We start from the raw sequence: 24763 nt of genomic DNA on the forward strand, positions 1-24763 counted from the left end.
TTGCGGTACGTGGACCTCTCACTGTTGTGGCCTCTCCCGTTGCGGAGCACAGGCTCTGGATGCGCAGGCTCAGTGGCCATGGCTCTCAGGCCCAGCTGCTCCACGGCATGTGGGATCCTCCCGGACCGGGGCACGAACCCGTGTACCCTGCATCGGCAGGCGGACTCTCAACCGCTGCGCCACCAGGGAAGCCCTATTTTTGTTTTTTAATAGTCATCTTAATGAGTGAGGTGATACCTCATTGTGGTTTTGCTTTTTATTTCCCTAATGATTAGTGATGCTAGGCATCTTATGTGTTTATTGGCCATTTGTGTATCTTTTTGGGGAAGAAATATCTATTCAAGTCCTTTGCCCTTTGCTAATCAGGTGGCTTGTTTTTCGTTGTTGTTGAGTTGAAGTTTTTTTTTAATGTATGTTGTGGGTATTAACCCCTTATCAGATGTATTATTTGCAAATATTTTCTCCGATTTTGTGGGTTACTCTTTCACTCTCTAGATAGTGTTCTTTACACAAAAGTTTTTAAGTTTGAGGTAGCCTCATTTGTCTGTTTTTGCTTTTGTTGCCTGTGCTTTTGGTGTTATCCAAGAAATTTTTGCCAAATCCATTGTCATGAAGCTTTTCCCCCTTGTGTTTTCTTCTAAGATTTTTATAGTTTTAGCTGTCATGTTTAAGCTTTTGATCTGTTTTGAGATGATTTTTGTATATGATATAAGGTAAGGAGTCAACTTCATTCTTTTGCATGTGAGTATCCAGTTTTTACCAGCATTGTTTGTTGAAAAGGTTGTTCTTTTTCTGTTGAATTGTCTTTTTTTTTGGCTGAGTTGGGTCTTTGTTGCTGCGCGTGGGCCTTCTCTAGTTGCAGCGAGCAGGGGCTACTCTTCGTTGCAGTGCGCGGGCTTCTCATTGCAGAGCACAGGCTCTAGGTGTGCAGGCTTCGGTAGTTGTGGTACGCGGGCTCAGTAGTTGTGGCTCGTGGGCTCTAGAGCTCAGGCTCAGTAGTTGTGGCGCGTGGGTTTAGTTGCTCCACGGCATGTGGGATCTTCTGGACCAGGGCTCGAACCCGTGTCCCCTGCATTGGCAGGTGGATTCTTAACCACTGCACCACCAGGGAAGTCCCTCCATTGAATTATCTTGGCATCCTTGTCAAAAATTCTTGGACTGTATATATGAGGGTTCATTCCTGGGTTTTCTATTCTGTTCCATTGATTGGTCTGTCTTTATGTCACTACCATATTATTTTGATTATTTTAGAAGGAAATTTCAAATTGTTTATTTTTTATATGGAAATACACTAGTGACTTTATTTTTTTTTTTTTTATTTTATATTGGAGCATAGTTGATTAACCATGTGTTAGTTTCAGGTGTACAGCAAAGTGATTCAGTTATACGTGTGTCTATTCTTCTTCAATTTCTTTTCCCATTAGGTTGTTACATAATATTGAGTATAGTTCTCTGTGCTATACAGTAGGTCCTTGCTGGTTATCTATTTTAAATATAGTAGTGTGTACACGTCAATCCCCAAATCCCAATCTATCCCTTGCCTCCCACCCTTCCCCGTGGTAACCATAAATTTGTTCCCTGAGTCTGTGAGTTTGTTTCTGTTTTGAAAATAAGTTCATTTGTATCTTTTTTTTGATTTTGCATATAAGCAATATTGTATGATATTTGTCTGACTTACTTTACGTAGTATAATAATCTCAGGGTCCATCCATGTTGCTGCAAATGGCGTTATTTCATTCTTTTTGATGGCTGAGTAATATTCCATTGGATATATGTACCACATCTTCTTTATCCATTCATCTGTCGATGGACATTTAGGTTGCTTCCATGTCTTGGCTATTGTAAACAGTGCTGCAGTGAACATTGGGGTGCATGTAATCCTTTCAAACCATGTTTCCTTCTGGATATATACCCAGGAGTGGGATTGCTGGATCATATTGTAGCTCTATTTTTAGTTTTTTAGGGAACCTTCATACTGTTTCCCATAGTGGGTGAACCAATTTACATTCCCACCAACAGTGTAGGAGGCTTCCTTTTGCTCCACACTCTCTCCAGCATTTATTGTTTGTAGGTTTTTTGATGATCATCATTCTGACTGGTGTGAGGTGATATCTCATTGTAGTTTTGATTTGCCTTTCTCTAATAATTAGAGATGTAGAGCATCTTTTCATTTGCCACTTGGCCATCTGTATGTCTTCTTCTGAGAAATGTCTGTATTTAGGTCGTCTGCCCATTTTTTGTTCGGGTTGTTTGTTTTTTTGATATTGAGCCCCATGAGCTGTTTGTAAATTTTGGAGACTAATCCCTTGTCAGTCACATCTTTGCAAATATTTTCTCCCATTCTTTGGTTTGTCTTTTTGTTTTGTTTGTGGTTTTCTTTGCTGTGCAGAGGAATTTAATTAGGTCCCATTTGTTTATTTTTGGTTTTATTTCCATTACTCTAGGAGATGGCTTGAAAAAGATATTGTTGTGATTTATGTCAAGTGTTCTGCCTGTGTTTTCTCTAAGAGTTTTATAGTATTTGGTCTTACATTTAGGTCTTTAATCCATTTTGAGTTTATTTTTGTGTACGGTTTTAAAGAGTATACTAATTTCATTTTTTTTACATGTAGCTGTCCAGTTTTCCCAGCACCATTTATTGAAGAGACTGTCTTTCCTGTATTGTATAATCTTGTTTCCTATGTTGTACATTAATTGACCATAGGTGCATGGGTTTATTTCTGGGCTTTTCTATCCTGTTCCATTGATCTATATTTCTGTTATTTTGCCAGTACCATACCATTTTGATGACTGCAGCTCTGTAGTATAGTCTGAAATCAGGGAGCCTGATTCCTCCAGCTTCATTTTTTCTTTCTCAAGATTGCTTTGGTTATTCAGGGTCTTTTGGGTCTCCATACAGATTTTAAGATTTTTTTGTTCTAGTTCTGTGAATAATGCCATTGGTAATTTGATAGGGATTGCATTGAATCTGTAGATTGCCTTGGGTAGTATAGTCGTTTTGAAATATTGATTCTTCCAATTCAAGAATATGTTATACCTTTTCATCTGTGTCATCTTTGATTTCTTTCATCAGTGTCTTACAGTTTTCAGAGTACAGGTCTTTTGTCTCCTTAGGTAGGTTTATTCCTATGTATTTTATTCTTTTTGTTGCAGTGGTAAATGGGATTTTAAAAAATTTTTCTTTCTGACCTTTCGTTATTAGCGTGTTAATTAGTAGCTAGATATCTTACTGAATTCTCTTGTGGTTTTTCAGTTGATTGTACAAAGATATAATTATGTTTATTGATAAAATATGACTTTCTTTCAAATTTTGTCTTATTTTTGTCTTAATTGCTTTCGCTTTAAAACATTGTTAAGTAATTATACTAGCTACATACTGTATTTTATTTGTTTTTGATTAGAAGAATGGAAATCTTTCTAATATTTAACTATAAAGTTTGATGCAGCTTTTGGTTTGATACATACTCCTAAACTTTTGAGATTGACATCAAAAAGTTTAATTGCAGTTTGGAGCTTAATTGAAATTTGTAATTTAATTGCAGTTTGTTTTTGCTGATATTAACAGGAATAAAATGATGGTCTGAAGGTGTCATGGAAGGACTGCCAAGTTTTGGGGTTCATATGTATCACCTAATTTCAGAGGATCTTAACTAATTGACGTTTTCAATTTTTTTCAGAATGGCCAAAGTTTTCTGGTTTTGGATGAACAAAGATTTGCAAAAGAAATTCTTCCCAAATATTTCAAGCACAATAACATGGCAAGTTTTGTGAGGCAACTGAATATGTGTGAGTATGGATAGCAGTTTAATTGGAGTACTGTCATCAGTCACTGATTAAACCATTTCCCCCATTAGGATGATAAAGGAAAAATATATATTCCATAGAAGCACCATTGATTTTTAAAGTTTTTACTTTTGTCTATTTAAAATTTTATTCAAAATCTGAATTTTGAATCTTTTTCAGATGGTTTTCGTAAAGTAGTACATATTGACTCTGGAATTGTGAAGCAAGAACGAGATGGTCCTGTTGAATTTCAGCATCCTTACTTCAAACAAGGCCAGGATGACTTGTTGGAGAACATTAAAAGGAAGGTGAGCTATTGTTAACATGATTTAATTAGGGCATTAACATGTAGTATACTTGGCCAAGACATATTTCATTTGTTGAAATTAAGAAGGTACTGAAATACACAGGTTTTCTTGTTGGGACAACTTAGACTAATAAAGCTTTCATTATTTTGCCCTTTATTTTTTTTTTCCTCTGTGCTCAACTGTATGGAGGGCTCAGTCTTTAAACACTTTTTAGAGGAAAGGAAATGTTTACATTCTGACTTAGGATAAGGAGTCATCTATATTGTGATGGCTCACTCCTTATAATTTAGCTTAAAAAACATAAGTTCCTACTAGAAAGTCAGCTGTCTGGAGGGCCTTTTTCTTTAGTTCACTGCTGAATATCTAGTGCTCAGAATGAGTCCTTATATATAGTAGGAATTTAATAATACATTTTTGAATGGATGATATATTTTGCTGAAATAAGATATTTTGACTAAATTCACAAGGTGGGGTGAGGGGCGGTAAAAGGGTAGTGGGCCATGAAAGAACATGGTCTTAGCGTGCAACTATTCTGCATAAATTTAATTAAAAGTGGAATGCAATAATAAATAGGCTTGGGGAAATTACAGGGAATTTGACAGAAGGAAATGAAAACAAAAAAAAAAGCCCTTAAGTTGCTCCTGCTCATGGAAACTTTTCCACATTAAAAATAAATAAATAAACTGATTATTCCTTATTCTCTCTTTGAGCTATGAAGTCTATTCTTTTCCTGGGCTTTTGGAACTAAATCTCACTTCCTGGACAGGCTACAAAAACGTCTTATAACAGGGAAGTTTTGAATTATAATCAAGGTGTTTAGTATTTGTTTAATTTCCTACATTTACTTTTTGAAAGGTTTCATCTGCGAAACCAGAAGAAAATAAAATTCGTCAGGAAGATTTAACAAAAATTATAAGTAGTGCTCAGAAGGTTCAAATAAAACAAGAAACTATTGAGTCCAGGCTTTCTGAATTAAAAAGGTAAAGTATTATTTCCAAATATAATCCTAATATGGGGGTTGGTGTGTATGTGTGTGTGTTGAGGTTTGGAGGTTGGTGCTTTAAGTACCTAGATTACATTGTTGAAGCCAAGATCAAAAGCCTTTTTCTTAAGTATTGATTCCCTTTATTTTTAATTTGTAGTCATAAACTTTACCCCAATATTGTATTTTCATGATGGGGTTGAAAGAATATATAAACCTTGTCAGTCAAAACGATTTGATACACAAGTGTTACTGATGAAATAATAGATCATTAAGTTGGTGTAGGAAACTATGATTCTACTTAGGTTGACTTTCATATGTTTACACACATATGAGGACCACAAGCCATACTACAGGGACTTCTCTGGACCCAGTGGACCCAGTGGTTAAGACTTCACCTTCCAATGCCAGCGGTGTGGGTTTGATCCCTGGTTGGGGAGCTAAGATTCCACATGCCTCATGGCCAAGAAACATTAAAAAACAGAAGCAATATTGTAACAGATTGATAAAGACTTTAAAATTAGTCCACATAAAAAAATCTTAAAAAAAATACCACTGGGCTTCCCTGGTGGCGCAGTGGTTGAGAGTCCGCCTGCCGGTGCAGGGGACGCGGGTTCGTGCCCCGGTCCGGGAAGATCCCGCATGCCGCGGAGCGGCTGGGCCCGTGAGCCATGGCCGCTGGGCCTGCGCGTCCGGAGCCTGTGCTCCGCAGCGGGAGAGGCCACAGCAGTGAGAGGCCCGCGTACCACAAAAAAAAAAAAAAAAAAAAAAAAAAAAAAAAAAAAAAAAAAATACCACATACGTTACCTATCCTTTCTTTTATAGAAGTTTCTTAGGACATTTTCTATGTGGCCTATCTTTTAGCAAAAAATAGGACACAAAAAATAGGGAAAAAAGGACACTAGAGACTTGTCCTACTTGATACTTACTTTACATAGACTTGGGAAAGTGATATTCAAACCTTTTATCTACAGAAAAGTGCTGTATTCTGTATTACTAAATTTTTGGCACCTTTATCCTAATGCCACAGTAACAACTTGTGTATAGAGTAGACCTGTATTACTCTTCTTAGTAAGTAGTTGGAATTCTCTTATAGTAAATAGGCGCCAAGGGCTTAAGAGTAGTTATTTTATGTATTGTCTGTCCCATTTCAATTGTGGGACGTTAGTTTAGCTATTCTTAACTCAAGTATCTTCATTGAGAGTAACCTTGGACTTTGATTCTCTTTTTAAATAATCCTTAATTTGAAGCTTGCTCGTTTTGCATGTTTTATTTAAGCACTTATGTTGGTTTACTCTATGTACCTTGTGTCTGTTGAAGTGCCCTTTGACCTAGTTCCTTGAATCTCAGATTTAGCTTTTAAGGAGTGGGATCCCAAATTCATCCTGTAAGTCTTAGTGGTAACCATTCTCCTACTTATCTTTAGTAGGCAGATGACAGTATCTTTATATTTCTGAGTCAGAAAAAGTACAGTAGTTATTCAGTAAGTATCAAAATCTTATTTTCTGTGCCCTCTATATTTAAATTCAGTCCCTTTTGTAATAGTTTGGATTGAGGAAGATGGCTTTTGTGTAAATTAACAAAAGAGCAAAAATTAGAGCATTTAATAGAGGAATTATCTTTCAGGCCTTCTCAAAATTATCATTGCTGCTAACATTTAATAACTGCAATTTCAATGGAAGATGGTGAATGAAGAAAAAAAAACTATTACTGCTCGGCATATAATTGGTTTGTCATGTATTTAGATATGCTTTTAAAAAAACACATTTTTTAATATGCTTTAAAAAAAACGAACATTTATATGCTTGTGTTTGAGACATCTTTAGACAGTTTTAGAATCTTATAGACTTCAGCTCGACATCAATACTTATCAAATTGTGTGTGTGATCTTGGGTAAGTCTTCTCAGTTCTCTGAGTCTCAGTCTCCTCATCTATAAAATAGAGATAATTCCTTTCTTGACAGATTTTTAGAGAAGTTTAAGTAATACACATAAAATGTTTAGAATAGTGCCTGGCATAGCAAGTGTTGGGTAAATGTCATTTCCCCTTTAAGAATTGTTTCCTAAGCACAAGTCCTGAATTCACATGGTAGCTGTAGTTGAAAAGTTAGCTTATTTTTTAAACAAGAAGTAATGAAGCAGATTGTCAGAGGAGTAAATGGCCTACTATGTATGGATGTAAGCATAAATCTTAAGTTTTCGTGCATACATTTCCATGAGTAGAAGATACTACAGTTATGAAGAAAGAGGTACTATAGTTATGAAGGAAGGATTCTGGAGTTGTGTCAAGATTAGTTGCCATTCTGTGTAATTGAACCAAAGTTTTCCTAGTCTCATAAAGATATATAGTAAAAACTAGTTCAAGTCTGGTGTTCTTAATTAAAGATATTGAGGTCTGGCTTATCTGACTGAATTTTTTTATTTTTATTTTTCATAAATGATAACATAGTGAGAATGAGTCCCTTTGGAAGGAGGTGTCAGAATTACGAGCAAAACATGCACAACAGCAACAAGTTATTCGAAAGGTAAGCTTTTTTCTCTGTGACTGTAATCTGCATTTGTTTAATGAGTACCATTTGTGACCCCCCCAGGAATCTCTATTGAGTAGTCAGTAATTGATCTTTGTTTCTTATGTATTGGGTACACAGAAGTAAAACTATGAAATCAAACAAATTAAGCCAAGTGTTACATATTCTTTGTAATAAAAAAATTTCTTATTAGCTAAATGTAATCATTCCATACTTCCAGATAATGTTTCATTAGCTTTTAGTAAAATTTTTTTGCCTGATATAACAACTTTATTATACTTCATTCTTAGGAGTATAATCAATATACTACCAATTTCTTACCATTTTGTATAAAAGACATAGCTTTACTGTGGGATTTTTTTTTGTTTTTTGTCTTACTATTTTTTATTCTAAAAGGCATAGATATGGTCTTGGAAGGTAAGTGACTAATATTTTCAAATCAGTCGGATCAAATTATGTGTTCAAAAAAATGAGTTATAAGTGTATGCCACTATTAGTATGTGCAGAAAAGCAGTTAATGTAGTGTTGTAAAATAAATCCTAGATTTTAGTATATGAGCTGAAAATTACTGGGGGAACAGAAAATCTCTCTGCTGCAATTGTGTCCTTGTGATTTAATCTTCTCATATCAGCTTTCATATGTTAATAAGAGGTGAAACATAAAAGTAATTAAGGCAGCTATTTTTTGCTCATGAGTAAACTGGACTAAGTTTAAGCAACAGGTTTTATCAGGGGAGGGAGGGTGGGAGAGCTTCAGTTTGTTCCTAGTCAGAGGCCGTTAGCTAAAAATAGTGTTATGACTGAAAGGATATGGGTGTAGTGGAGCAGACTTGGAACACAGAGATGAATGGTAGCTGTAGCCTTTGGCCCATAGTCAAAATAGGTATACTGATTTTTAGAAATAAGTATGCAAGTGAAGGTTGAATGTAGGATTCAACTTTAAGTGTTTAGTCCAAGTACATGTATTTTTAAAACTTCCATAGTTGATTCCAACTTGAAGCCCTGTTTAAGAATACCTGATTTTAAATGATAGGTGTATGTTAACCTGTGCTTTATTTTTAAAATCTGTTAATCTTTTTCAGAAAACAATGTTTTGGTTAAATACCAACTCACAATACTCCATAATTTGTTGGGGTTTTTTTCTTGAAAGCAAGGATAGTTGGTAAAATACTTATTTAACATTTCAGTTTTTCATGAAAGCTAACGTTCTTTCTGCTCAAATTTGAGTTTGATTCTATGTGTTTTAGTGGGGTTAGGGAGTTTACATAATGCATGATGACAGGTGATAATTTTTTCTCTATTCCTGGAATTTGTTTCTAATTCTGCCATTTACTGTTTGGCCTTGGATTAATTGGAATAATATATGGGAGGTGTCTGTTATAGAACTTGTCAGCTAAAGAAGTCCAATGATGAAAATGTTAAATGCCTCATTTTCTCCTTCAGGAAACGAACTCTACAACATAATGCCAAAGTGTCAAAAGAGAACTAAAATACACAGCAAATTTCAGGAGAAATTTAGCCAGAGATTCATGTTCTTGTAAATTCAGCCAACTAATGTTTTACGAATTTTCCCTAACACTTTTTTATAAATTAACAAAAGTAATTGGACTATTTCATAGATATCTTTAAGGTTAAATGTTGTCTTTTCATCAGCTGTCAGCATTTTCTTTTGAATAAGCAATTTAGTGGCTAACCTTTTCATAGACTCTAATGCTGTCTAACTCTTCAACTAAAATGTCTATATTTTTCTCCATGGCAAAGTTAATACTGATTGTAAGGCAAACCATTTAGTAGCCTCGTTTGGGGGGAGAATGTACAATATTAAAACTGTACAGTGTGTATTTTCAATGGACAATTCTCTGTTTTAATTACGTAATTATATTTCATAAAGCTTGTACAAGGAACTCTTCTGTGGAGTCTAAATAGTCATCAGTCACTTGGCCTTTATTCATAACATCTCAGTGATATACTGCTGCTTTTTTTTTAAATAAATTTTTTTAAAATATTTATATATCTTTGGGTGTTCATTGCTGCACGCGGCTTTCTCTAGTTGTGGCGAGCGGTGGCCACTCTTTGTTGTGGTGCTCAGGCTTCTCATTGCGGTGGCTTCTCTTGTGGAGCACGGGCTCTAGGCACACAGGCTTCAGTAATTGTGACATGTGGGCTCAGTAGTTGTGGCTCGTGGGCTCTAGAACGCAGGCTCGGTAGTTGCAGCGCACGGGCTTTGTTGCTCTGTGGCATGTGGGATCTTCCTGGACCAGGGCTCGAACCCGTGTCCCCTGCATTGGCAGGCGTATTCTTAATCACTGCGCCACCAGGGAAGCCCCTATACTGCTTTTAATAGTTTACTTTTTTAACTCCTTTAGGCAGTATAATTTCAAGGCATACCCTAAACCAGTGGTTCTCGCATTCACATCAGTATCACCTGGAGGTCTTGCTAAACAACACATGTTGCTGGACCTCATCCTCAGAATTTAAGATTCAGCAGTTCTGGAGTGAGGCAGAGAATTTGCATGTCTAAAAAGCTCCTAGGCCAGTGCTGCTGGTCCATGGACCACACTTTAAGAAACACTATCATAAAATATGAAGGATTGTTTGCATGTCTTGATCTGTTTAATAGTCTTTTTCTAAATTTAATCAGACTTTGAAGATTAAATCAGCTTCCCGTGATTGTCAGCAGGAAGCTTTGACAGATGTTCAGTGTCTCAATAATAATTTTTCTAGAGTTAGCCAATAAACTTTTTCTAACTTGAAAATACTAAGATCTATTCTGAGAGAGTTGGCAGTTTCTTTTGCCTCTAATTGTATTACCTGATATAAGAAAAATATCTGTCAGACATCAGTTTTCTTTTCTGCATCATAATCTTCTTGAAAGAATTTTAAGTAAAAATAGGGATCTGTATCCAGGCATGCTTGGTACTTATCATCAAGACAAATAATTGAACTGAATATTTGATAGATAAATAGGTGGATGGGTGGGTAGGAAGCTAGATATATAGATAGATAATGAGTAAATGGATGTCCTACGTACCTCTACATCTTAGGTAGCAGCAACTTTATCACAGGTTGTTCTTCTGCCTGGATGCTGGTATATTTCTTTAAATATCATTGTAAGATGCATCCAAATTTAAAATGTAATATGTGAGAAATTATGTGACTTAGAATAGAGGACATACAGTACCTGCATTAATTTTATAAGACTTATAATATAGACTAAAGAATTAAGAATCTATGATGGAATATTTCTTATTTATATTTTCCTTTTAGATTGTCCAGTTTATTGTTACATTGGTTCAGAATAACCAACTTGTGAGTTTAAAACGTAAAAGGTAAGATTTTATGATAATACATTTTGACCTATCTATAGACAACGAAACATGTTAGAATTTAATCATGAATGGTCTACATTTACTGAGTATATGCGTGTTGTCCCAGATGAACAGTCCTCCCTTGTTAAATTATACTTCTAACATTTCAAGAGTGGTGGTGTTTCCTACTATTGTCATGTTGCTGTTTTTGAGAGATTAGGATAGCCTAAATGGTCATTTTACATACATACGGTTTATAAAGAGTTCATCTTTCATTCACATTAGCAAATTATTGTAGCATTAGAAGGCCTCAGTGAGAGAAACTCTTAAAAAGAGGATACATGCTGAAAAAAGCATAAAAATTTTTTACTTGATATCTCATGTTTAATCCACTCACAAGGGTCTTTAAAAACCTGTACATTGACCATGGGTTGTGATACCCATAAATGTCAGTAACTACCTTTGTCACAATTAAAACATAAGGAAAACAGTGGACAAAGGAATAGTTAGAAGGAGAAAAAGATTATCTTGTAAGGTAAAAGATTTTAGCAGAGCTTGGTTATACTTACAGCTTATGCTGTAGAATTAACTCTACTTCCACTGAGTCTTTGTGATATTACCTACTTTTTACTATGTAAGTACCATAAAGAGTTATATAGTTCAGTCAGCAATGAAGTATATTTGGGGAGAGTAATTTATAGTGTTTATTATAACAAAGATAACACAGAAGAATGGAGAAATAAAAGCCGTAGATACACTCATCCTGCATACCCCTCCAAAAAGGTAATCGTTTTTAAGAGTTTCTTGTGTACTGAAATTTTTTATTCATTATTAAAGTGAGTGTGTTTATATGTGGCTAAATTATTAGAAGCAATTTAAACTCCATGTATGTTTGCTCACTGAACTTCATGTATATCTTCTGATTTTCAGACCTCTACTTCTAAACACTAATGGAGCTCAAAAGAAGAATTTGTTTCAGCACATAGTAAAAGAACCAGCTGATAATCACCATCATAAAGTAATTTTTAAAATTCTGTTTTATATTTATTATCTCAAACTAAATTTTATTACAGCATTATGTCATGCATTTGAAAAAGTTTAGTGAATAATCTAACTGTTCATCCTCCAGCTTTTAAAAATCATGACATTTTTTATCATTTGCTTTAGATTATTTTAAGAAATAAACTATTACAAATATAGTTGTCTCAGTTGCCTGTTCTCAAGTTCATTTTTCTCTCCCTCTCCAGTCTCCCCTGTCACCCAGAGATAAATCACTATCTTGAAGTAGTATATATCATTCCCATGGCTATTTGATGTGTGAATCCATGAATAGTATTTGGTATTATTTTGCATATGTCTAAGCTTTATATAAATGATATTATTTTGTACATATCATTTTGCAGTGTGGCCTCTTCCACTTGGTCTTGCTTTTGAGATTTATTAAACAGAGATTTAGTTGATCTTAACTACTATATGAGACTAATTGAATATTATGATAATGTAATTATGCACTTGTCCATTGGTTATTTTAAGTTGTTTCCAACTTTTATTATAAATGTGTATAGACCTAGACTCTTTTACTGTAGCAATTTCAAAAAATATTGTTGTTTACCTTCATTTTTTCACAAGCTCTCTGGGTAAATTGTCAGACTTATACCCAGAGGTAATTAGTTGATTCCAGACTTCTTTTAATATCTGATTATCATTGTTACTTTCAAATCTTAGAATTCTAAATACTGCTTTAGATTTATTATTAAAGTATTGAGATTTTTGTTCTCAGGCAAGTCAGAGTTAACCTGACATCTGGTTCCTCTTCCCACTGTTTAAATAATCAAGCATACCTGTTTTTAGGATTGAAGACTCATGTAAATGGGTGAAGATTTCTTAATTTAACTTGATTTGCATCTTTTGCCTCTATATTATCTAGAGTTGAAATTGATAGAATTTTCTATTATAATAATGACTTTAGTTTGCTTTGGAGAATTGAATGTTTCTTTATTAATGTATCCATGGTCTGAATATAGCTGTAGCTGAATTTAAAAAAATAATAATTGCTAAAATGCCAGACTGACATTTGGCTGTGGAATAGTTGAAGTGTTTTTTCCCCCTATTAAAGAAACCATTTAATGAGTAAGAATAAAACATGGCGTCAAACAGAGTAGCTTGAGATGAAATAATCCCCATCAGCCCAGTGGCCATCTGGTTATGTTTGAGATTTCTGCTGAAGTCCTAAGACTTTTTTACTCTTTGGGTATAAAAAATGCTTTAAAATTTGAAGATCTTTTCATAGAAATATTCTGAGGCGTGTCATCTTTAAGGTCCCTTACAGTAAAAGAAATAGTTAAGTAGCATGCAGCTAATACATCTCATACCTCTGTAAATTGGTACTTCTAATACCAATTTAGTGTATAAGTCCCATAAGGGCAGAAAACATATCTGTTTTGCTTACCATCGTATCTCAGTGCCCAGTTAACATTTTTTAAATGATATGTTGTTTGGTAGTCAAAATAATTTCAGTTTTTTGATATATTTTCTACCTGATTTTTTAGGTTCCACACAGTAGGACTGAAGGTTTAAAGCCAAGGGAGCGGATTTCAGATGATATCATTATTTATGACGTTACTGATGATAATGCAGAAGAAGAAAATATCCCAGTTATTCCAGAAACTAATGAGGATGTTATATCTGATCCCTCCAAGTAAGCAGATTGTGAAATAAAATTTTGAAAGTATTACTCGTTTTTTATCAGAGATCTAAATTTAAAACTACTTTATTCTTTGATAAACTAATATCTGACTCATATTTTAATTATTGAACTGAAAAATTAAGCCAAATTATTCAAGCACATAACCCCCCTCCCTCCAGCGAAAAGACTCCCAGCAAAAAGTAATGAGAATTCATTCTTATTATTAAAGTTTGGAGTTAAAGACCTTTAATTGATTCTTTGTGGTCTTATATTGTATGAAGTATCAATATTTTTCATTAAACTACACACCCAAGAAAAGCCTTTTGACAGGCGGTTTGGGGAGAGAGTTTCCATGGAGAGTGACTGGATAGGGTGAATTTATTGAATTAGTCTGAGAATGTAATTGGTTACTTCTCATATTGCTGATCTAGCTGTAGCCAGTACCCTGATATTGTCATTGTTGAAGATGACAATGAAGATGAATATGCACCTGTCATTCAGAGTGGAGATCAGAGTGAACCAGCCAGAGAATCCCCAAGTTCAGGCAGTGATGGCACCAGCCCTCTCATGTCTAGTGCCGTCCAGCTAAATGGCTCATCTAGTCTGACCACAGAAGATCCTGTGACCATGATGGATTCCATTTTAAATGATAACATCAATCTTTTGGGAAAGTGAGTCTCATGTAAAGATTGTCTAAATTTATATGCTTTCTTTGTTTACTTCACATGTTCTTTTTCTCTTTGAATGATTTTCCTTTCAGGTTATGAACCTATGTAGTCAACCTTTCTGTTCTGGTTAGTGCTGAGCTCTGCAAATGGTATTTTGAGAAAGATTTAATTATCCCAAGAGCAGTCTTGGGATCTTCTTGTCAATTCCTCAGATTTCTGTAATGAAATACTTGTTTTTGAATGTCTTAAAAGTGTGTGTGATTGTGTGTATTTGTGTTTTTATCAGGACTGTGGAATAATACAATCTCTATGAAGGAACTTACTTTATAGCAAAAGAAAACTAGAAGTTAGTAGCAATAACCAATAGTAAGAGGTTAAACATTTTATAATTTATAGTATAGAGGAAAAAGATAAATCAGACTGGGTTATTGCAGAACCTTTTTTCTTTAAATACTAAAGTTTTGTATAAAGGCTGTGGGTTCTCAATTAACCAAGTTTTTTTGAATCCTAAATACTGAATAGGATCTCTTAAGGTTAAGAATTGTAAGGATTCAGCAATTGCTAGGAATGTTTTGCTTAGCTAGACTGCAGTGTGATTTTAAACATAAAAGCAAGGAAACCTAATATTCGATTTTTTTAAAATCTTTTTTCCTTAGGGTTGAGCTGTTGGATTATCTTGACAGTATTGATTGCAGTTTAGAGGACTTCCAAGCCATGCTGTCAGGAAGACAGTTTAGCATAGACCCAGATCTCCTGGTCGATGTAGGTACTTTGAATATTCTTTGTTGTACCGGCAGTTTGTGTATTTATGTATACTATTTATAAATCAATGCATCATATTCTTGAATTCTACACTGTTTTTGCAGTTTATTTTTTTAAATGAATGGTTTTGTTTATTAGAATGAACAGATGGGTTCAGGAAAGTGAAGGAGGGTGATCACTATTCGTCTCTGAGTAGAAGTTCAGTTAATCCCTGTGTAACAACATATCAACTCTGTTGAACAGTACTATTAAATCCAGGTCTTGTCTGGACTTGTTGCTGTGTTATGTTTTGCTCTAGAGTAAATTGTCATTGAATAGAAATCAGTGGAAATAGTATAAAAACAGCATGGAGGCACTTCTTAATACTTTGGGAATTAATGTTTTTCAGTCAAATGTATTATATGTTATCATATTTAAAAATTTTTTGTATTGAGTCCTAAGATTCCCCTATTCCAGTTCTCACCACCACCTATATGAACTTGATTCCTATGTTGTCTGGACTTTGAATCCTTGTCTATCGTTTCTGGTACTAACCTTGGTCTCTTTTCTCTTGTTCCTACCGCTCCTCTCTCTCTTACCTAAAGCTTTCTGTGTGGCCTGGTCTCATCCAGATGAATCTTGTTCTTTTCCCTATTTCCATTTCCTGTTGTGAACATTTTCTGTTGTGTTCTTTTACTTGAAAAGTTTTGTTGTTCTTTGTTTTGCATTTTTTCCTTAAAATACAACTTCTCTCACATCAGAAGATTCTACAGTTTGTCAGTGTCACATGACTATTATTTTTCCTAAATCATCAGTGCCTCACAGGATGGATTTCACCTTCTTTGAAGATTTCCTTTCCATGTTACTCTCTTAAATGAATTCAACATCCATGTTAATGACCTATTTGGACTTGTTTAACAGTAACTTGACAGCCCTTCTTGATTCTATCAGTCTTTGTCCCCAGTCTGAATCCAGAGACCTTTTAGAATATCTCTCCCTTAGATCACTTACGAAGGAAATAAAATCCTGTAATTCTGACTCTACAAATCCTCACAGTCTTCAAGTAGGTCATTTTAATTTAACTTTGGAACAGTTATCACGTTCTTTTGTCCTCACGACCTTATCCAGCTAACACTTCCCTATTCACAGAGCATAATTCACCTTGCCCTGGTACTCTCATCAGCTGTGGAATCTCATATCCTTTCTTCTTAGAGGAAGTACTTCCTTTTTAAAGCCAGTTTGTACACCTGCCCCCCCACCTCTCTGTTTTTCTCTCTCTATCCTTGATCTTTTCCAACTGCCTTCAGTGGGTACAGATCATCTCCATTTTGATGTGTTGCTCTGCTCATTTACCATTCTGCTTCTCTAATCCTTTTACTACAAAACTGTAGAAATGAGTGGCTGTATTCATTACTTTTTTTTTCACTCTATATTTCTTTTGAAACCCTGGATTGTCTTGCTTATTTAGCCTGTGCTAAATTTAGCCTGTGTCTTGGTATATCCACTGTAAGTAGCCTGCAGCTTTTTTTTTTTTTTTTTCTTCCTCCAAATTAGGCCACTGGGCTAGTGGAAGGAGGTTTGTTTTGAATCAGACAGATTTGGGTTCCATTTTTGGCTCATGTTACTTACTAGCTAAGTTATTAATTTGGGAAAGTTAACCTCTCTTACTCAGTTTCCCCATCTGTTAAATATGGCTGATGCCTGACATGAAGGGCTTTTGTAAGGATTATAAGTAATTAACACTATTACTATTTAACAGTATTGATTTTCTACTGTAGAACTTTTCCTGTTGATTTTAAAGGCACTGGACCTCTTTGTTCTCTTCCTATCTCCCTAACCATTCTGTTTCCTCTAAGAGCTTTTCTTTTTCTTGCTGTCTTCTACTTGTGGATATTCCCCAAGGTTCCCAGACTTTTATCCTGTTTTTTCCTACCTCTCTTTTTTCTATCCTGCCTCTCTGGTGGGATTTTGGCTTGTAGGATTGCTCTCAAATGTATTTCTCCAGCTCTTAATATTTTTTAAAGTAACCTTTGCTTGAATTCTAATTCCATGCCTTTAGGATCATCAGTTAGATCTTGCCTTAAATTATTTGTGTTTAACACCAAACCTTTGTTTATTTTCTAAACTAGCTACCTTTTTAAGCTTTATTTTCTGTAGTGGTATCAGTATTCTGTTTACCCACACAAGATAGTAATCACAGTAATCTTGGTTTCTTTATCTCCTTGTTCACCAAGCCTGTGTATTTTCCAAAGTAACATTCACAAACCGTCCCTAGTTTCTATTGGGTTGGCCAGAAAGTGCCTTTGGTTTTTAAGTAAAAATAAGACAATTTTTCATTTTCACCAAGAACTTTATTGAACAACGTATTCACCGTTTTGTTCCACTACCTTCTGCCATTTTTCATACACCTTCATAATTCCATCTTCCCAAAACTTTTTATCTTTTTGAACAAAGAACTATTCCAGGTGCCTTTTACAGTCTTCCAGGGAATTGAATATTTTTCCATTAAGAGAATTCTGTAAAGATCGAAGTAAATGGAAATCTGAAGGTACAGTATCTGGTGAATATGGCTGATGAATCCGAACTTCCCAGCAAAGCTGTAACAGTTTTTGCCTGGATATCAAAGAAACATGTGGTCTTGCATTATCCTGATGGAAAGATTATGAATTTTCTGTTGACTAATTCCGGATGCTTTTTGTCAAGTGCTGCTTTCAGTTGGTCTAATTGGGAGCAGTACTTGTTGGAATTAATCGTTTCGTTTTCCAGAAGGAGCTCATAACAGAGGACTCCCTTCCAATCCCACTACATACACAACATCACCTTTGGATGAAGACAGGCCTTTGGTGTGGTTGGTGGTGGTTCATTTCACTTGCCGCACGATCTCTTCTGTTCCACATTATTGTACAGTATCCACTTTTCGTTATTGTATGGTATCCACTTTTCATCACAATTTGTTTTAAAAAGGAATGTTTTCATTACATTTAAGTAGAGAATCGCATGTAGAAATATGTTCAAGAAGGTTTTTTCACTTAACATATGTGGAACCCAAACTTCTAAGCAATTAGCATATATATTAACATAACAAACTTCATAGTGACTTTCAGTGCTCAATTTGAGTATTTTGAATGTGTCAGCTATCTGCCACGTGGTATAATGTTACTTGTTCTAATTAATGTCTCAATTTGATCGCTATCAACTTCAACTGGTCTACCCAACCGTGGAGCATCATCCAGCGAGAAATCTCCAGCACGAAACTTTGCAAACTACCTTTGACACATTCAGTCAGTCACAGCACCTTCTCCATACACTGCACAGATCTTTTTGTGCCTTTCAGTTGCGTTTTTACCTTTCTTGAAATAGTGAAGCATAATATGCTGTAAATGTTGCTTTTTTTCTTCCATCTCCAATATTAAAATGACTATGTAAGAATTCACCAATTTTAATTTTTTTTTTAAATGCACGTTGATATGACAGCTGTCACAATACAGTCTAGCAAGATTGTTTCAAATGAAGTTAAAGACAACTAAGTGCTACTAGAGCCATCTTACAGAAAAACCAAACGAACTTCTGGGCCAACCCAATATTTTCACTGTTGTCTCTCATCTAAGACCTTCATTGTTTATTTCATCCTTGAATTATATGGGGTATTGTTACAAATAAAAAATCTACCCATAGGTTGCCTTGTTCTCTGAGATGGCAAAGATGGTAAGAACATGTGTGAGTAATAAGTATGCTGAGAAGCTCATGGGTTCTTGCTGCAGAGTTCAGTACAAGTCACCCAGTGTGGAATCAGTAGGAGAGACTCGACCTTAGAATTTCAGCCGTGTCAGCTCCTCATACATGATCTGTTTTCCTACTTCAGACCATGCGTCTGCTGGGAATACATGAAAGGTATCCCTGAGTCAGTGGGTAGATGGATTGGGGCAAAGAAGGAGTGAGGAGTTTATACTGCTGGTCCTCCTCAGATGCCACTCTCAATAGGGACAAAATCTGGTCAGACCTCTGAGGCAAGTACAAGCTGAACTGGTAGAGATTGGCAGTGATGTATAGTTACCTACTCTTAAGAAACTGAGTCTCTTCCTCTTCATGGATCAGTAGGAGGAAATGTTATGAAAGGAAGAAAAGTTAATGAAAGGAAGAGCTGGGGATATTTTTAGGGCTACAATGAATGTGGAACTTTAAGGAGAGGAATCAGTGTTTAGAGAGGGTAGAGGAGCCTCTCTGCATTTCATTCTATCCTGCAAACCATTTGGTGTGCTCATTCTCTTAAAACGCTTTAGTCAGTATATTTCATTACTCAGGCCACTCCCAAGTCTCTTATTGCTGACAGAATGTCCTGTCCATTCATTAGCCTTGCCTTACCTCTTGAACCTTATGTATATAACTTACTATTCAACCCAGAACTTCTGCATTATTTGGACTTGTCATCTTATTTGTAGAACTTACCTCACAACCATTTCTTCCTCTCTGTTGTTGCTAATGCTGTAACAATGTACTCCTTCATCCTCTCCTTTCTAAGTCTTAACCATTCTCCAGGAACTACATGTCACATAGTTTTATCAAGACTTTTTGTTTCATTTGAGGGACGGGGTGTGTGTGTGTTTGTCTGTTTTCCTTTCTCTTAGCTCCTTAGTACTTTTGAGCCCCACCATCCATTATTATTGTAATACTGTATTGTATCTGATCATATGTTGCTATTTTGATGTTATTCTTATTTTGCCTTTTAGATTGTAAGCTCCTGGAGAGCAGGAATAGTGTCTTCATCTTGTATTCTTCATGATGTCAATTATTTCTTAGATGCTCAATAAATCCCTGTGGACTGGATGACTTTGAAGCTTATGACATAAACAAAAGTTATGTTTGTAAAGTGGCTGGTCTGAGGAGTGCAGTAAGCAGTAGGCAGTGGTCTTTGCATTTATGCCTTCCCTTGCTAGGTGAGGTGAAAAGAACCAACACGGAGTTAAGCCATTTGGTCAGAGGGCTCTACTTGAGGTGTAATTTAGGAACCACTGTCATAGAGCAGATTCTATAAATTTATCACATAATTAGCAGGTAGTCAGTGAAGGCTCTTGTCAGGGCAAGGGACTCAGCCCTGGGTGCCACTTAAGGCCAGAGGCTTTTAGGGAGGAAAAAATAAAGGAAATGAAGGAGAGGGGAGGTGGGGAAAACCACTGTTTGTCTCAAGTGATTTACCCTACTACTTTATAGAATAGAAATTCTTAAAACAGCTAATGCATGGGCTAGCTTGCTCTGCTTTTGTTCGTTTTTCTTTCCGCTTTCCTGCTTTTCTCTTCCAACCTTGTTTTACTATATGGAAACTTCCTAGTGCAGGAGCTACATCTCTTCACCCAACATGGCTGTATAGAAATTTTGAACACACAGTTAATTTTTTTAAAATATTTTTTAAACTTATCATCTTTCTTGTTTGGTCTTTCAGCTTTTCACTAGTTCTGTGCAGATGAATCCCACAGATTACATCAATAATACAAAAGTAAGTTTTAATTCGTGTTGCTCAGGACCCGTAGCTGTAAGAATTTGAAAAAAGTCCTACTAAGGAGAGAGCAGTATCACTCCCAGTTACAAAAAGCATTTTATATTCTTACCTAATACATGTGATCAAGATAATAAAATTCTAGATGAAAAATTAGCTTTTGGTTATGGGGTGAATCATTGCCCAGTTCTTCTGTGCCTTGTGCTATTAAGTACCAGTGTGAAATCAGCCCTCAATGTGCTGGGAGATAAACTGAATAAATTTGGCATATTCAGGTATATCACTGAAAAAAAATATGATTATTAAAATATGATTTCTTCATGTTCTGTGTCTTCATTTTACATTCTTATTCCATCTATAAATAACTTCTCAGCATTTTTTATTGAAAATTTAAGGGTACCCATATTTTAAAATAAGTTCCTTCATTTTATTAGCGTACAGTAAAAGCACAGGGATTTATACTGTTTGTAGGTAAGGTGAGTTGAAACAGTGAAGTATGGATTTTGGACTTTTTTTTTTAAGTAATTGTTTTATTTTCTTAAATGTATAGTACCTGCAGTTGGGATTAGCAGATGTTAACAAATTCTTTAGAACTGGTTTTTAATGAGTAATAAGAACAATGTGAAGGTGTTAGAGCAGACATTTAGAAACCATTCTGTTTCATTGTATAGCTTATTGTCTTGAGTAGGTATATACTTCATTTATCTTGTATTTATACCAAATTGTTCTGTAATCCCTGTTTTTCTTTGAATAAAAAGGTAAATCAGGTCCCCTGAAATGTGTACAAATTCTAGATTAATGGAATCAAAATTTAATTTTTATTCGTGTTCTTTATAGTAAAAAATGAACACATATTGAATAAATATGAGGTATTAGAGTGAGGAGGTGGAATTTTTCTGACCATTGTCATGTGTGAGGATGGCCTGACCACATTTTCTACATTTTCAAAGTTATAGCCTGGGTAACTTAAAGTTGAAGGAATTTGTGAATTTTTGAACTAGAAGGTCGATTATACATTCAGTATTTGGATGATTTATATCAGGGGTTGTCATACTTTTTCTGTGAAGACTAAATATTTTTGGTTTTGCATGAAGCCAGGTGTTCTCTGTCACAACTAGTCAACTGCAATTGTAGTGCAAAAGCAGCCGTAGACAATACATAAAAGAATGAGTGTGGCTGTGCTTCTGTAAAACTTTACTTTCAGAAACAGTCAGGATGCTGAATTTGGCATTTGGACTATAGTTTGGCTAGGTTTATATTATAAAAATCTGTGGACCACGTCAGTACTGTTTTTCAATAAATATATTATTGAATGTTAGACCTTAAGTTGAATGAACCCATATCATGCATTCATTTAGTGAATGTGCTGTACTGTTTGTTTATTGTTAGACATTGAGTCGTTCTCTATTCTTGAATCATCTCCTGTTCCCAAAAGCTTTTAGAAATAGTAGTTTAACAGCAAGTTTACATATTGCTCTATAGTAGTATAGAAAAATTAAAATTGAGAGTGATTTCTTTATCATAGTTTTAGAATCTAGATTGTTTTTAAATAATTGACACATCAGCTGTCATTCCCTTGCTCCTGACAGGTATTATGTGACATGTATTACAGCACTCTTTACTAATGAGTCAGGATGCCTTATACTCCTCACTATAGCAGTCTAAGTGGTCACTACTAATAAGCAACAATTTGTATGGGAGATGAAATCCATTTGTCATCCTGGTTCTCATATGCTTTTAGAATAACAACAGTGGCATCCTTGGAAAATACCTATTTTAGGAAGTAGAAAAATACAGAAGGTATTATTTCATTAATGTTTATTTATTGTGAATGCTAAATGAGAAATATTTTAATGTAAATTTTGGGGGAAGTTTAAGTAGTTTTTATTATGTCTTGGAGTCATTATTATCTATGAAGCCTGGAAACTTGTACTGCTTAATTTTGTGATGAATATCAGGGAAATTATAGTAATTAGTATGTTTGTTAAATCATATATAATTTACAAGTGTGCAGATATCTGGGACTTACAGCTATTCAGGAAAAATTGTGAACCTCAGCACCTCAGTTTGAACATCGTTGAAAAGAGCACTGAAGAACTTAACATTTAAAGATTAATCCCCTTACAATCAGATGTAAGGAGAGAAGACAGTGGTTGAAAGAAGCAATTTAAATGACAGAAAAGAATTGAAAGAGCCAAAAAAGGAAATGAAGAAACACCACCTCAACTTTGAGGCTTCCAAATATAGAGATAAATAGTTTGAAGGATGTTATCCTGAGCTACTGTAAACGTGTTCACTTATGCTAAATATTCTGTTTGTGAGTGAAAAGAAATGTGTAATACGTTTTAAATCAAAGCTGCTTAAAATGAATTTAATTGTTTAAAGAATTATCTCTTCATTAGCAATTAGAAACTAGCCATCTTTGATTCATTACCATCTTCTACTCTTGTCAAATTCTGTCTGTTCTACTGTTGAAATGCTCCCTCCTTTTCGTACTTAGTGTCATCCTAGTTCGGGTTCTTTGTTTCATCCACCTGATGACAGCAGTAGTTTTCTTAGCCAGTTTCACTACCTCTACTCAAATCTCTTTCTCTCCCTAGTTCATCTTTCCTGATGCTCCCCTTTCCCATATCTTTCAGAGAGTGTACCAATATTCTTATACTGTACCAATTTTTTGCTATTTTTCAGGAACATATAAAATATGAGACAAGTATTTCTATATTATTTTTTCTCTTTTAGTCCGAGAATAAAGGATTAGAAACCAAGAGCAATGTAGTTCAGCCAGTTTCAGAAGAGGGAAGAAAATCTAAACCCAAAACAGGTAGGTGTAAATGTAGTATTAGTTTTTTTAAATAAAGATTTCTATGTAGAAACTGGGGGCCAAGGAAGGTTTTGCCATGCTTAACAATTGAACACAGATTTGTATTCGTCTCAGTTCTATGCATAACGTATCGAGGTTCCAGCATATAAAGGAAATTGAGTTGGTGAGGTAATAGTTCTTAAAGATTGTCATTTTTCCCCCCTATTTAACTTCAAGAGAACTGAAAGAACCCTCAGTTCTTAATTGTTGAATAAAAGTATACATTTTCTGACTTGTACATTTTTAAATTTACTGACACAAAGTGTGATATTTCTTGTTTGGCTGTATAAGGGTAATGATTGCACATATGCACATCTGCTGCTGTTTTTTCCACCATATAGCTTGAACTCTATATAAGCTGGTGTTAAAAGATCAGTCTTCTTATCTTTGTTATAGATAAGCAGCTTATACAGTACACTGCCTTTCCACTTCTTGCATTCCTCGATGGGAACCCTGCTTCTACTGTTGAACAGGGGAGTACAGCATCATCAGAAGTTATGTCCTCTGTAGATAAACCCATAGAAGTTGATGAGCTTCTGGACAGCAGCTTGGACCCAGAACCAACCCAAAGTAAGCTTGTTCGCCTGGAGCCATTGACTGAAGCTGAAGCTAGTGAAGCCACACTGTTCTATTTATGTGAACTTGCTCCTGCACCTCTGGATAGTGATATGCCACTTTTAGATAGCTAAATCCCCAAGAAGTGGACTCTACGTGTATATATTCATCAAAATGATGAACTATTTATTTTAAAGTATCATTTGGTACTTTTTTTTTGTAAATTGCTTTGTTTCGTTTAATCAGATACTGTGGAATCAAAAGCACCTTTTGCTTTTCTCACTAACCACACACTCTTGCAAAGCTTTCAAATGTTACTCAGCTACGTAGGTACATAAGATTTGATGCGTTAAATCACAGTATTGGCATATCTTTAAGTTGGATTCAAATGGCCATTTTTCTCCAATTACAGCAAATTGGATTTGTTTTTTACATGTATGTTCATTAACCCCAGTTAAACTTTTTGTTTGTTTGTTTTACTTGTTGATGCTGTCTTGTTTGCATTGAGTGTAAGTCACTATAACTAATGGTAGAACTCCTAAAGCTTTCTCTGTTCCAGTTGCTTTTATTAAGTATTTTTCACTTGACTTCTTTATAAAACTGGGAACATAAAGTGCCTGTATCTTGTAAAACTTCATTTGTCTCTCTTGGTTCAGAGAAGCTCATTCATGTCCAACAGAAAAGGCAATGTGTACTTGAGTGCTTGCTGTCTGATGCAGTCGCAGCTCCATGTACATAGAAGGGGGGTGGGTGCCGTCAGCCCATCCACCTCGCTGGACTAGTTTTAAGTAAAAGTTTTCTGGTTTGTTTGTGTTTTTTTGAAGCATAATATTTAGTAAAATAAATATAATGAAT

General features: G+C 35.1%; 1 protein-coding gene across 3 annotated transcripts in view; it reads left to right on the plus strand.

The window, feature by feature from the left end:
- HSF2 (heat shock transcription factor 2) overlaps positions 1-24763 on the plus strand; it is a 36978-nt gene extending 12215 nt beyond the window's left edge. The window contains exons 2-13 of one of the 3 annotated variants that reach the window (XM_081250811.1): positions 3678-3786; positions 3964-4091; positions 4947-5071; positions 7522-7597; positions 10867-10928; positions 11838-11925; positions 13457-13605; positions 14025-14264; positions 14918-15023; positions 20440-20493; positions 23233-23314; positions 23750-24763. In XM_081250811.1, coding sequence (XP_081106937.1) covers positions 3678-3786; positions 3964-4091; positions 4947-5071; positions 7522-7597; positions 10867-10928; positions 11838-11925; positions 13457-13605; positions 14025-14264; positions 14918-15023; positions 20440-20493; positions 23233-23314; positions 23750-24042 — 1512 coding nt within the window. In that variant the 3' untranslated portion in view covers positions 24043-24763. The other 2 variants (XM_081250809.1, XM_081250810.1) reach the window with 2 other exon arrangements.

The sequence above is a fragment of the Mesoplodon bidens genome (genome assembly GCF_964165515.1).
Source record: "Mesoplodon bidens genome assembly, chromosome: 12".
In the NCBI taxonomy this organism is placed as follows: Eukaryota; Metazoa; Chordata; class Mammalia; order Artiodactyla; family Ziphiidae; genus Mesoplodon; species Mesoplodon bidens.